General features: G+C 41.8%; 2 protein-coding genes across 4 annotated transcripts in view; one reads left to right on the top strand and one right to left on the bottom strand.

Moving 5' to 3' along the window:
* loaf (low-density lipoprotein receptor domain containing lost and found) overlaps positions 1–13,466 on the top strand; it is a 37,395-nt gene extending 23,929 nt beyond the window's left edge. For all 3 annotated transcript variants that reach the window (XM_020946234.2, XM_086837976.1, XM_086837986.1), the window contains exons 3-8: positions 3,070–3,293; positions 9,163–9,307; positions 9,375–9,497; positions 9,568–9,726; positions 9,788–10,206; positions 10,263–13,466. In XM_020946234.2, coding sequence (XP_020801893.2) covers positions 3,070–3,293; positions 9,163–9,307; positions 9,375–9,497; positions 9,568–9,726; positions 9,788–10,005 — 869 coding nt within the window. In that variant the 3' untranslated portion in view covers positions 10,006–10,206; positions 10,263–13,466. The remainder of the gene's footprint in view (positions 1–3,069; positions 3,294–9,162; positions 9,308–9,374; positions 9,498–9,567; positions 9,727–9,787; positions 10,207–10,262) is intronic.
* Positions 13,066–14,878, bottom strand: LOC110178936 (vacuole membrane protein 1). The gene has a single exon (XM_020946233.2). The coding sequence runs from the start codon at positions 14,839–14,841 to the stop codon at positions 13,576–13,578; it is 1,266 nt and encodes a 421-aa protein (XP_020801892.2). The 5' UTR covers positions 14,842–14,878; the 3' UTR covers positions 13,066–13,575.
* Between the last annotated feature and the right edge of the window lie 293 nt (positions 14,879–15,171).

The following is a 15,171-nucleotide window of genomic DNA, read 5'->3' as shown; positions in this document are numbered from 1 at the left end:
ATCCCGATACGTACATGGGGGGTAAACACTGGCAACTCCGCTCCACTACCCACAATCCTGTCCAGAAATGATTGAGGGATTTCTGGCCGCCTAGGAGCCAATGATAACGGAAGCGGCAACCGAGCACTTTGCTCTCCATTTTCACTCCACAACGTAATTGATATTTTACAATTGTCTCTGACGGTTCATTTTCCTTGGTCCCCAGATGGGTGGGTGGGAGTATCCTGCTCATCCCTCGTGTGTCTGTGGCAAATTGTGCAGAAACTCTATTTCTATTTCTCACATTTCCCGTGCCCCGTGCTCCATTCTCCACCATATGGGATGCAGATATAGATACGGATCCAAATGCACATGGATCTGCGACTCGCTGAGCTGAGCTCCTCCATTTGTCGCTGTCGATGTTCCAGTGCCAGCTGAGTGAAATTATTCAAGCAGTACCAGCTGCAAGTGAATTTATCAGGACAATGGGAACACCTCCAAACAGCTCTGATGACATAACTTTTCATACATATGCATATTGAAATATTATATTTATTTCTCTAGAAAATTTAAGGAAAAATACAGTTTTAAATCAATAGAAAATGTGAGCAAAATAGTCTGAATAATTTGGCTTGAGTGAAACATATATAGTTCTACATGCCCTTTAATGGCCTAATGTAAAAACTATTAGCCAAACCATATTTTGTGGATATTATGGTTATGAAACATTACTTAACGCTAATCTGTTAAGCCCTCGTTAAGGTCATGACTCGTGAAATATTCTTCCCCCGGCCTGGTTTCAATGTTTACTCACTAGAATGTTTTTTGGGGGGGCCAAAAGCACAGAAGCCCAACAGGAATAGCTGCTCCAAAAATTTTCCACTGCCTAAAAGGCCACGGAAAATTACTCACCAAGTGGCTTGCGGCCAATTTGTGCAGGTGGCATGATAGGGAGGAGGGGCCCGGAGCCACGCCCCCTTCCCTTGTACCACCTTTCCCTTTTACGCCCAGAACGAGCTCTTTGCTACACTCAGCTATTTACTTTGCCGGAGATCAAAGCGAAATGTGTAACGAAATTGCCAATTACATATAAAGCAGGAAAAACTGTCTACCTAGTAAGGCAGAGGCAGAGTTGGGGAAACCTTTTTTTTCCGGGGCTAATACACTTGGGAAAAGGTGATGAGTTCATTGTTATATATTTCCAAATATATAACGTGTCCAAAATGATTAACAATTACATTATTGGATGTATCTCTGATCAATTTATAACTATTTCCAAGAACAGTTCTTAGGTCGAATTTCTTTATAATTCCAAACTCTAAATATCTTTTGCTTAATAAATTTGTTCGCTGTGTAAAAAGGCGGTTGAACCTAAAACAAAGGGCAGCCCGGGTCTGTCAGCAATTCAATCCAAATTGTGAATTCAATTTTGAAGTTGGCACCACGGCGACGACACAACATTTGTGACCGAAAATGAGGCATTTGCAGGGAGCCAGGCTCCTAGCTCACATGATGGCTCTTTTCTGACTCCCTTTCCCACCTCCGGCTGCTGGGCGTAAAACGAATTTGTAGTGAATTCCTTGGGCGTCCTGCTGCCTCCACCTCCGCCTCCTTCGCAGCTCGCCAGGATGCGGCGTCATCTTTTCGTGTGCGTTTTATTGGAGGGCGAAATTGAATTAGTGCGGCGGTGGCAGGAGCGGAAGCGGTTGCTAGGCAGGAAATTGCCTGAAATCAGGCGCACGTAAGCTTAGAGGGTAGGAGATGTGTCCCATTTAAAACCCACCCGTCTCAGTTCCCTCACATTATTGTGTTTCATTAAAAAACCCGCCCGTTGTCCTGCGTTTGCTTTAATGGTGTGTCCTAGAAGGAGACGGAGAGGAAGAGGGAGAGCGAGGCTCCATTTGCATGTGCCGCTATGTCCAGCAGCTCCTGGAAATGGCTCTCGTTTCGTGTTAATGCATTTGGCACTTAAGCGCCATAGTTTGCGCCATCAAACTAATTAAAAGTTGCTTAAATAATGCGATATTATTTTCGCATTGCCGCCTGTCTGCAGCTGGCATCGACTGACTTCCTGCCCGTTGAGGTCCTTTTGATTGAGCCGGGCAAATATTCAAAGTTCCCAGCGGAAGCTGTCCTTTGGAACAATTAAAAACTTATCACTAGGGGGAGGAGAGCTCAACGTGGATAGTTTTATCAAATGATGGTATAAAAATCATCTATCTTTTATTTTTAAATGAATTATTTTAAAAGGATAGGGCTAACTATAATTTATTTAATTTATTTTCATATTTTCACAAAGAAATTAATTAAATTTATATTAAACAAACCTCTAAGCAAGTAGAAAGTAAGTAAATAAATCCAAATACATCTGGAAGGTTATAGTTTCTCTCTCCCCAACCCATTTACCATTATTTTTTCAATTTAGAGAGCTTATTTCATGGCTCAGCCTGCGTGTAGATTAGGTATTAACGTTGTGCGTTGAATTTGAGATCAGGTATTATGCAAATTCACCGCATTCAGTTTGCCAGTTGCCAAACTGCACTCTGCAAGGAGCAAGGATGGGCATAATAAACGCAACTAGTGAGCCCGGGAACATGTGCAAGTAATACGCGAAGCGAAGCGTAAATGAATTTTTCATCCTTCCATTAAAATTTAAGTGCACATTTTCCGGCGCAGCGCACGAGACGCCGCAACGCCATTAAGCCAAAGGAAGTTGCCAGCGGAGACGTCCGCAGACGTGTGATGGCCTGGGCGGAGGAGGAGGGAAGAGTCCTGTGGGAGGACTGTAGGTCCTGTGGTGTGCGAATTTCAGAACTGTTGAGTTTACGGCATATCTGGGTTATGGAAATATTAAAATAAAGTATAAAGATAAGAGTTTATTTCACAGAGTGCCAAGTATGCCAAAGGTATTGCTCTTTTAACAGAAGCAAAGATATGTCACAAAAGAAGGCTATATAATATGTGAGGTAATAATATTAGGACATCAAGGTAGTATTCACCTAACTCTCTTAATGGATATGATAAATAGGCAGGAATTATTGTTATTTTAAGAATTAAACTAATCCTCATATACCTTCTCCTTCTTTTCAGATTACATGCAATCCCTGTGCAAGAATCACTTCCTGCAGCAGTTGTATCGTAAGATCGATGGCGCCGTTCTCTGGTCTCAGAATGAACGCAACCTGGACTGCATCATCACCTTCCAAACCCACTCGGTGTTGCAACGCTTCATGCTGCGCTTCGACATGCTGCAGCTTGATTGCAACGATCACCTGCTGGTCTACGATGGAGCCCATGCCGTCTCCACACCCAAGGTGAGTATATCCCCTCTCCCCAAATGTGTAATTACACCCCCGAGAGAGGAAGAGCGGTGTGTGTATTGAAATCTGCCAGCGGGAGTGGTACGTGCCCCACATTTTTTATTAGCAAAACACCTAATTTGCATATGCAAATCGAAAAAGGTAGCCGGTTGATGTGATTGAGTGGAGGTTTAATACAGGTACACTGTGGGCTTAAAATATTACCAATTTTCTAATTTTAATTTCCTTCTAGAAATTAGAATTAAATTATAATTTTAATGGGAGTTTGTTATATTGATACCCCTCCTAAATATGTAGTTTTTAAGTATTTCTTACTTTGATTTTTTCCAAGTGAACTAACTTGCTCTGGCACTTTATTGATTCGCCTGGAAACGGCTAATCACGTGAGTGAGTTGGCCAACACGGTGTGAACAATTAAATTGTGGTAGAAACGCAGTTAGAGCTTCGCATCCTTGTGCCAGTACATGTGTATCCTGCTGGGAATGGGACTGAAACTGAAGCAGCTGTAATTATGTGCATACACAGAGGGAGGTTATAGAGAGGCACAGTACGCCTTCGTACTATGTATGTGCGGATGCACAGTAGATTGAATTATTGCCAAGTGAACTGTGAAACAGGCAATTCAAATTAGAATCACTCATGGCAGATGATATGTATGCAAATGTGCATATATGCTAAGTGAATTAAGCGATGTTGCTTCTCCATTTTCGTAATCAAATAAAGGCTCCTGCTGCATCACATCCCGGTGCATGGCAAATCAAATTCACTCTCTCTATATATATATTATATATGTATATATAAAAAAGGTAAAACAGGAGCCCAGCATAAATATTTATTTATAGATTTTCGTTTCATTTGTTCAGCCATCGGTGGTAGCGATATGTTTACTTGCGGCGGGTGTAATGTATATTTAATTTGTCCCAGTTGGGTGGCAAGATAGCATCCAGGTGGGCCCATCATCGTGCATATTCATATATTTGCATACCTTCATTACGGAATCATTTCGCTAGCATGTTCTTTTCATGCTGCCCAAGCCTAATATTCATACACTGAGCGGCTAAAAAACTACATTTTCTATTAATTTATTTGGGAAAATGTCAATCAAGAGGGGTTTTTTATGTTTTGATTAGCATAAATGGGTTTAAATAAGCGTAAATTGATTTTATTAAAGAATAAATTATATTGTTGCTATTTTTGTGAGTGGTTTTTATGCACAATTTTTACTTTTAAACATATGTACACAAATATTACCTATACGCATTACGTATACGACATGTTGTCTTGCTAAAATCTCATTAAATACCAAATTCTGATTGAGCTTTATTTTAGAATGAAGTTCACTCATTTTATTTGGAATAAAATATAAAAATATGTAAATAGTAAAATATGTAGACAAATATTACGTATACGCATTACGTATACGACATGTTGTCTTGCTAAAATCACTTTAAATACTAAATTCTGATTGAGTTTGATTTAAGAATGAAGTTCACTTACTTTAAGTAATAATATTTAAGCCCGATTCTAAGCTTTTCGGTAATGTCTTGTTAAATTCCCTTTTGAAATTGCACTGGGAGGGCGAGAAACCATTGATGCATTCCCCTATCGATTACATGCCACATCCCTGGGAGCTGTGCTGTATCCCGGTTAAGTAACGTTTAAGGAATCCGATGATGCCACATCCTTGCATATATATGTAAATATGTTCTGGCATCACATGTCGATAGTTAAGGCCAATCATTGCTTAGTTTGCGACACTCCAAGGCGCATCTAAAGAGGGAGGTGGGTGAAGATGGGGCAGGAATGTGTGGGTGTGGGTGGTAAGAGTGGGTGGTTGATCGAATTCCCCTGCAATTTGTTGTTGTTGTTGTTGCAGGCAAACTAAAGGCAGAGGCAAAGGCAAAGGCAGTAGCTGTGGCAGTGGCAGTGGCATAGAGGAGTGGCAGCCGCAGCTACCGCATTATCCAGATCACGTTGATGCTTCTGACATTTTAGGTTCAATCCCTGTGGGGTTTCCGTTCAGCCAACATGCTGCACTCCGCACACACACACACACACAGACACACATGCAGGCATAATTTTGTCGCTGCAACATTCGCAATGATGACAGCCAGCAAGGATATGTGGCAAGTTGCGGGTGCAAGGGGTTTCCACTGCGGCTGCAATGCGGCAACAGCTTCTGGCGCAGCTCCTTCTACTGATAGCTGCTCTGTGATTTTATCAGCAACAATTTCCATTTTTCATTCACACAGCCCCGCGGTCCACCTCTCCCCCTCGGTGATGCATTATTTAGCGGCGGACTGGCTGGAAATGTGAGCCAAGGAAAGTGGTCACAAATAGAGCGCCCATAAGCCAAATCCTTTATTTGCCAAAGGAAGCGGCGACAGTGGCACTATAGAAAAGAAAATATGCATAAAAAATGTTGAGCTAGAAAATTAGAAAAATGCCAGCCAAGGCAGCCTTTCCCTCACTCTCTCTCTCACTCGTTTTCTCTCCTGGGAAAACCTTGAAACTGGATGTGCCAAAGCTGAAAACAAAAATGTTTCAGCCGCTTTCTGTCGCCTGTGTGGCGCGACCCAATTTTCCCTGGTGGCGATGGTGGCACTAGTTGAGGTCCTTGTGGTCCTCCCCGCAGCCACTGGGCCACTGCCAAAGCTCTGTCATCTTCCATGGCGGAGAATCCGAGTGTCCCCATTGAGTGGAAAAGACATGCTGGTTGCCAGGTTAGAGGGGCCCAAAGAGGAATTATCACATTCTACATTTTAAAGGGATTTAAATGTATTTTAAATAAGCCATAAACAAAGTATCATAACTTTGAAACCATCTAAATTCAAAGTATGCTAAAATGGCAGCTCTGAACTTCCGGAAAATGAAAGCAAAGTTATAACCATTTCGAAATCTCAACCTTGTAACAAAAAGCTAAAGCTTTGAAGCGAGTGGAAATTGCATTTGAAATGAGATCGTAAAGAAAGCCATTTCCCAGGGTTTTTGCATCTTCCTAAAGCAAACCCATCGTTATCCCGGAGAACACATTCTACTGGTAGCATTATTGAGGGCCAAAAACGAGCCACATCAATATCGATGGCTTCGAAATTAACCTTAATTATGAGGGCTCCGAAAGTACATGAGATGCGAGTTCGAGTGACAGTTATTGTCCAAGGGCAAAGTCAACTGTGATTTCGAGGGGAACCCCCTCCAAATCGTAAATAAGTTAGCTGGCGAATGGAAGGGCCATAAAAGCGAAAGTATCGTAAAATCGTTCTGCCAAATCAGCGACGAGGACTCAGGACTCGGGCAAGGACAACAAACCGGAGAGCTCAACAGGCGCCACCATCACTCAATGGACCAGAAATGGCAATGGGATTGGGATTCGGAATGGGAATGAAAGGGGCCACAACCTTTAAATCAAACAAGGCCAGCACGCACGTACGCCTTCATGGCCAGAGCAATCGGGAATGGATGAGGCACTGAATCACCCGAATCGCCCCATTCGGCCATTGGAGCAGTGCAATGCCGCCTGTCAAATTAAGACACACTCATCGGCCCTCAGAGGTTGTAATTTGTGGTGTATTTATTAGTGCTCGCCTCTCTTATCGATGCTCAAGAGGGTTAATGCCATAAATTATTGGACTCCAATTAAATAGGACCAAGGAAACTTACAGAAACTTAATATATACTATAAGGCTTTCTGAGTTGCCTTCTTGACTAGCTTTGATACAAATGCTACTGCAACTGCGGTAACTGTGCGGTCTTCTCCTTGGCGACACTCCCTTTGAGGTCACACACATTTATCATAAGCTGGCTCTGGGCAGAAGATGTCCTCCCAGGACGTCGGTTGACACCTAAATGATACCGATAAGTACCTTGGCGGATGTGTACATTTGTCGAGTGACTTGTTTTGCAGTTACCATTCCTGCACATCCTTTTGAGCGCCGCAACGCTCTACCTACAGTCCTCCCTGTGTGCATATTTGAAGATGCAGAAGTTGGGAATCAGTCGACTTGCGGTATTTGCCACCTAAGCTGCTTTGTAAGTTGCCCGGCTGGGCGGGATTTATGAATTTGACTTTGGCTTGAACCACTTTGCTCCACTTGGGCGCCAGCAAAAGCCTGCAAAGTGGCAAAAGTATGTAAATTTTGCTCCTCCTTTTTGGCCGCAGCAAAGCAGGTGGGTGATCCTGGGGAGTGAGAATACAATTTTACGAATATGTAAATAGTTTTTGACAAAAGGAGTTGTCACTGCATCAAGTTTGGGCGGTGGCCGCAAAAATCCAAAATTAAAATTTTCCAGCACACATAGACCAACGACGACGACGACGGGGAGGATAACTCCAAAAGGGGGGAGGAAGCCGAGAAAAGTTTGCATTTTCGGGCTGCAACAAAATTAAAATATGCCACAAAGCGTGGCACGTCGAAGATGCAGGAACACCCCAACACACACACACACACACACATGCCAGGAGAAAGGATGAGGGTGGTGGAGCAGCAGCACGAAGCAGGACCAGGACGCTGTGTCAAGAAAGGCAGCCACAGCAAAGCCTACAAGGCGGCTTTGGGAACGTTGATGAACCCCCAGTGGAACTTTCATGAGCCAAAGCCAACAACATTACAAATTTACACAACTGCGGGTGGGGATCGGGCTGGAGTTGGTGCTGGAGCTGGAGCTGGAGGTGGAGCTGGGTCTGGTGATGAACAAGGAGACGTGACGCATACACGTGCCAAACGAATTGCCAGGGAGTGGGGGTAAGAGTGCCAAAGGGAGCCGGCACAAGGATGTGGCAGAGGAGGTGGAGACATCATCATCATTTTACGCTTTGCGGCAACGGCGGCGGCAGTGACGGTGATGAGGATGCGGATGACGATGGCGATGACGATAAGGTGGCCAACCAGCGCAGACTACAGTGGAGAAAGTTTACCAAACTGTGCAAATTAAATGTGAAATCTAAGTGGAAACGTACATGTTCCTGTAGCTCATCAATAAGGCAATGAAACATTGATGAAATAATACATTATTGAAAGCATAATTTTCCCTTACAATTTAAGGAATACATTTTACTGAGAATGTAAGATTATTAAGTTTATAAAGTGTGCTTTCAAAGGTTTCAATTTATTTGTTACTCACAAATTGATCTACAAATTTATAACCTTATAAATAAGGTGTACTCATTTATTTTACAATATTTTGCAAGACATTTTCTCTATTATTCTCTTCTATAAGGAAAGTATTTTCCCGGGTGTAAATTGGTCTTAATTTCCATTATGCCGCCCAGACTGTTGCACATTTGCATGCGGGCCCAAAGGACAGGTGTCGTGGGAGCCAAAAGCGATGCTCCATATGATGCTTCATCTCCTGCTCACCTGCTGCCATCCGTCACCTTCTGATTGCCTTGAAAGCAGCATCGTATTGCACATATACTCACGTCCAATTAACCGCAGAATCAGAGCACATCAATACGTGGCCTGCAATTTAAGCGGGCTTGGATGCTGGGCCTCTTTATGCCAAGCGATTGATTGGTCCAAACTTAAACAAGGAGTTGCTACACAGTCTGAAAAGCTTAATTTCCTTTATTTATTACTTGAGATGTTAAGTTAAACTTTGTTAAACCTCCTTGTTTCCAGTAGTAGAGACTATAAATCAATCCACTTGAGTCAAGACATAAAGAATTGATGTCAGACATATAATCACGTCTAAATGCTGTCGTTAACAAATGTATAATTCCCCTGACAAGCGTTATTGCAATGCAATTTTGTTGGGATATAAATCACAGAGAGACGCTCATTTGCATATATACACGGTGTTTGCTCGTTAGTGTAATTGATGATAAACCAGCAGATACTAATTTGTGGATACTTTGCATTTGCAGATTGACATCTCCTGTCGAAACACAAAGAATACCGTCAACGCGCTCCTGACGCGCACGAACTTTGTGACTCTGAAGTACGTGACCGATGGCTGGGGAACGGATGCGAATGGGTTCAAGTTGGTGATTACATCGGTGAAGGATCCCAGTAAGTGAAGAAAATCGATCCTGATTACGTAAGCTAATTGTTCTTATTCTTTTTTCCCTGTCCATAGAGCACACCTGCAAGGACTTTACCTGTGCCACCCGCGAGTTTTGCATCCATCCCGATCTGTTGTGCGATGGTGTCAATCATTGCGGCGACAACTCGGATGAATCAGTGCAGAATCTTTGCCAGAGTAAGTCTTAAACTCAATTTGGGGTTTTAAATGGCTACCTAGATTACATCCCTTCCTTCCCTTCTTTCAGGTGAGGCGAGTAGCACAGTCTTTGGCATGGACATGACCTGGTTCGTCCTGATTGTTGTGGGCGTACTCCTGGTGCTCAGTGCCCTCATCGTGGCCGTGGCCATTTGTGTGTGCCGGCGACAGGACGAGAATGCCGCCAATCAGAACACCGCACTCCAATGTAAGATCATTCTATAGAAAATATCCTAATTAAATCTAATTTAACCCCTTGATCCTTCCAGTGCACCACAATGCCGACACGAATGGTTCGTCGAAACATCTGCACTACCATGGCATCAGTGTCGGCGGAACGCTGACGCGGGAGCATACCCAGCTGCCGACGTCGGGAAACTGGCATCACCCTGCGGGACCATCCGGGTACCACCGCACTCCACACAGCTACTTGAAGATGGCCACCAAAGTCCGTCCCATTTGGTGCTTGGCAAATTCCGTCAATTAGGTCAAGATCTATCGCATAACTCCGCCGGGCTCAGCCAGACGAACATTGCCGGAGCTGGCGCCGCAGGCGCTGCGCAAAAGGACGAATGGTTCGTCTAGGACCAAAGTCTGAGAGCATTTGCGAAACAACCAATTGACTTGAGCACAATAATCTGTACTTTATTAAGAAAAATTTATGGATATTTGCAGAGCATTAAATGAAGTAGGTATTACTGAATGTTTTACCATTTATATATATTAATTCCATTCCGTTTTCAGGACTGTACGACTATATTTAACAACAATTAGTGTGGACATCACCGCGCAGGGTGTATTATATAGAGATCTCTCCTCGTACCCAAGCAGAGACTCGAACGCATTGGGCAGGACTTGCCGGTCCTGTCGGATAACCAATGCATCTGTACATAGTCTATAAATATATATATCAATTATAATTTAACTGATTAACACTGCACGCTGGCTAAAACAAGATCCTTAACCTGAACCTGGCCCTGAATCCCTATCATAAGTTTGGTGCAAGTACATACGTTGGCATTTATTTAGAGTAATTATTTACGTTTAGATGGCATAATTAGGCAGATGGAATAACTATTGATCTTCGATTATAAAGTCAGTTTGCATTGCATTGCGGATTGCGTTCGATACGTGCACAGTTGAAAAGTAACATTAAAGATATTGTATAACGAATCCGGAGATAGTCACAGATTCTGAAAGGAACAATCGTAAGCATTTAAATGAATTGTGAACAGAAAACCGAGAAACAGAAAAACCGTAAGAAGTATTAAAGCTCAACATGAATAACCGAACACTGTCATTAATATACAACTTCCGAATCTAAACAATTTGAGATAACTGAATGTTTTTACCAAAACAAAACAAAAAAACTAAGCTGAATTCTAATCACAAAATGGACACAAGAAGATCAACAAAACAAGGGATGTACATAAGTAGTCGACAATATACTCACATACTTACTTACAAAATAAAAAAAAGGAAACAGAAACCGAATGTCATTAAACGGAAACTTCGATTAAAACTGTGTCACCTCCTGAATACTTCACCGCCACTTTCCATTGTCCACGAGGAGACTCCGAAAGAAGCAAACATTTCACCGAGAGACTCACTCATTCAAGGACCTCATTAAGGAGCCGAATAAAAAGCGATATCGAAACCGAAACCCATGCTAAGCGGAAATATTCTGAGACATTAAGGACAATACAGTGAAAACTTTTGCTTTTGATACAACTAAATTGAGACGATGTCGTGGTGCATGGTGCATTTTAATCTACAGAAGTGTCCGAATACGAATACAATTTTCTACAATCAACAACCGAAATGGGATTCTACACAAAATTAAACGTAAAACCGAGTTAAAATTGAATACATTTTGCTACAAAATCGAATGATAACGATCATATACATATTATATTTGACGACAATGTGCATAGGAGGAGGAGTCACTTGAGAAAACCAAACTAAAATGCTTCAAAATGATTGTAGTACTTCCCGCCGTTAATATTTTTTTAAATATATCGTACATACTACAAGAATACAGATAATACTTATACTAAGAAGCAATATGTAAGAACTTTTTCCGCTGCTATACAAAAATATTTGTCTTTCGAAATACTTCCATAGGCCCAGGCCCAGTTTTTTGCGTATCCTCGAGTTTTCTTTTTCCAGAATAATACCTACTTTCCCGTTTTGCTAAGCCAGAAAATAAATGAAACATAAATTATATGCAGATAGGGGCAAAAATTAAACACTAAACAGAGTGTTTGTTAGGTAGCATGTGTTCAGCCCGATCAGTGCGATTAAGTCAAATTAAATTAAATTAGTTTTGTACTTAGCTGTAAAGTGAAGAAAACAAAAACCCCGAAAACTAAATTAACTAACTAACTCCTAGGCATAATTTCCGCTGAAAGTCTCTCTTCTTTGTAACCCGAATTCCTTCCTTCTTTCTTTCGATTGTAAAACTACATACATACAAGCGTCTTATACTATAATATATATATATATCATAAATTATAGGAAAATGGTATTATGATGTATTATGATAAATTGAATTTTTAACCGAAACTTATAAGCAAATTGTATTAGGCGTCAAATTTTAGAAGCGAATGGCGATGAGCATACGTTATGGGTATGAGCTGAGGCCGCATTCATACCATACCATACATGGCAACAAATTAATCTTAATTACTTAAAACAAAAACGACGATAATAATTGAAACTAAATAACAAACTGAATAACCACAAAGCTAGTTTATGCAATACAGGAATATGGAATACTGAAATTATGCGTCAAGTAAACAAGTAAAACGTTTAGGCAAGATTGTATTGTAATATCTAATCGTAATTGTACTCGTAATCGCATGCCTACTCCCCAGCACTGGTGAAAATCGGTTAGATCATGTCGTACTTACGTATATGAGTGTAGTTAAAATATACATACATATTTACCTAAATACAAATCAATCGAAAACGGAGGCAATTGGATAAGTGATCGATCGATCGATCCAATTGGTATAAAACCCTGATTGATCCATCGATCTCCGCCAGAGATGTCCCAGAGATATGGTTTTGTAAAAGCTAATTAGGGAGTGTGGATGGGGATGGTGATGTTGGGATGAGCTTTTCGTTTCTCCCAGTGTAAGTGTTACAATGTGTTACAATTCATTTTTTTTACCTTCAACACAGTCTTTGCCACAATTAGTCGAACTCTACTTAGTATATGTATGTATATTTATGGTACTTACATGTCTGTATGTATTGTACTTAAATAAAAGCAAAAGCAAGATCGAAATCTATGGAAAGCCCCCTGCTTCGCCCCCGCAATCCATAGCCAGGACTCAATTAGGTATATCAAGGCTCTTGAGTTCAGTAGAATATCATAAATTGAGAGCTCATAATTTTTTGTGTGGATGGGTTTGTTGGAGCCTCGACTCGATGGTATGGATTACTATGGGATTGAAGGTAGTTAAGTATAGAGATCGACTAGGTATACATCCGAAAGAGCAAATGTTATGCGAAATTGGGCAATAGAATCGATAATCCTCTAGGGAATATTAATATCCACATCCTGATTACGGTATCCAAAAAGGCAAAAGGTCCACAATTTTTAGAGTTTATCACTTTGGTTAAATAACAAAACGAAAAAAACTAAAAGTAATGAGATTTTACCAATACCTACCAGCAAAAAACAACAATAACTAACCAGAATGAATGATTAAAAGCCTAGGAAAGGGGATGCGTAAGAAATGCTTAGCTTTGTGTTAAATTGCTGTTGAATATAAATGTACTTGTACAATGATAATAATTACGATGGCATTGAAACACAACAAAATACACAGTCAGAACAACAACAAACAGAACACACACCAAACGATCAGACAATGCAAGAACAGAACCCAAATCCAAATGAAACTAATTATAATAAAAATAAAGAATATAAAACGTTAACTTGATTCTTGTTTCGCTTATAAGAGTAAGAATGGATTCGATGGTAAGCCAATTTTGTTCCGATAAAATAATAATAAATATACTGATAAAATCAACCAAAAATAACCACTTAGACGATCAACTCGTCCTCTGTTAAGAGTTCCTCTGTGTCGGAATATAGAATCATCTCCAGATCGCGTCTCTTGCGCTGTTCCTTCTGTTGCCGCCTGCAGTGGACTTGGGCCAGACAATTGAGTGAGGAAACCACGAAGAATATCACCATGACGAAGGCCAAGAATTCGAAGACCCGTACCACAACTAAGAAGATATACTGGGGCTCTGATTTGCTGCCCCCGTGCATCTGCTGCTTGGTGGACTGTAAAACCCCCAGGATGAGATTATTCATCGAATGTCCAAGATAGGGCACCTTGAGCAGACGTTTCGCTATTTTCTCCACCAGATCATCGGTGAATGCCATAATGACGCACACCTGCTGGATGGTGGCCTTGATTAAAGCCTTGCCAATCAAGATGGCCACAAAGAACCTCCAAAAGGGCACCAGGAAGTGGCCGCAAATGATGCCAGTTATGTCAAACAGAGGATTGGGCAGACTCGCGGCTATCAGGATTGTCACAAAGGGCACTCGTCCCATCCGTTCTGCTATCAACTGCTTGACCCGCTCCAGCAGACTTGGGCTACCATCATGTCTTCTGTTGCCCACCGTCTCCGCGTCCTCAATCTCACCCGAAAGCCGGGCGCTACGTGCCACAAAGTATGAGGGTAACTCTCCCAGGACCGTGCCCAAGCCCCAGAATAGTGCCTCCGGTCGGACCTTTGACAGGATTACCCATACATCAAATTCCTGATGCTTGTAGGGCTCTGGGGGACAAATCTTCTTGTCCGGATACGGTGGAGCCGGAAAGTTCAGGGTACCGCACTCGTAGGCTGCCAGAGTAACGGCGGCTATGTGAGGACCCAGATAGAGCAGGAAGGTGTGCAGCCCAGCTCCGAATCCCACAGATGTGAGCATTCCCAGGAACAGCCAGTAGACCGCGAATCCAAGGTAATTCTTACAAAAATCCGCGTAATAGGCATGAGGGCCTGGAAGGATCACTATAATTCCGAGAAACATCAAAATTCCTAGGAGCCATTTGCTCATTAACTTGTTGTAGGCGTAAAGGAGGAACCGATAGATTTCAATGACTCCATACTTTAAGGTCTTCCAAGGACGACGCCAAAGGACCAGGGACTTCCACTCCACCCGCTCTTCGGCAGTCTCACGCGTTGTATGATCTACATCTATATTTGCTGCCATAGTATCTTTAAATGTTACAAAACTTGGTACTGATTTATACTTTATTTTCAATCTATACGTTCCAGGAGAAAGCTTTTCCATAGCTGCAATGATAACTTTGGTTTATGAATTTGTTTACCTCTGGAGGGTATTATATTTAATTTAAGTAGAAATTTGCAAGTCATTTCCGACTATATAAAGTATATATATTCTTGATCAGCATCGATTTAGCCATGTCCATCTCTCCGTTTATACACAAATTAGTCTCTGAGTTTTGAAGCTTTAAAACGAATCGGCGGCAGTCACTGAATGAGCCGGATCGAACGACTATATCATATAGCTAATATAGGAGCGATCGGAAAATGCCCTCCCACTCTCCCTCTCTCTCTATCGTTAGTTGTTTATGTGTAGCTCAAGAGGTACCTCTTACTC

This window comes from Drosophila serrata, unplaced genomic scaffold (genome assembly GCF_035046125.1).
Source record: "Drosophila serrata isolate PLE 108 unplaced genomic scaffold, ASM3504612v1 contig_66, whole genome shotgun sequence".
Lineage (NCBI taxonomy): Eukaryota > Metazoa > Arthropoda > Insecta > Diptera > Drosophilidae > Drosophila > Drosophila serrata.
The sequence above is the reverse complement of the archived record's forward strand: the minus strand, read 5'-3'. Positions and strand labels throughout refer to the sequence as shown.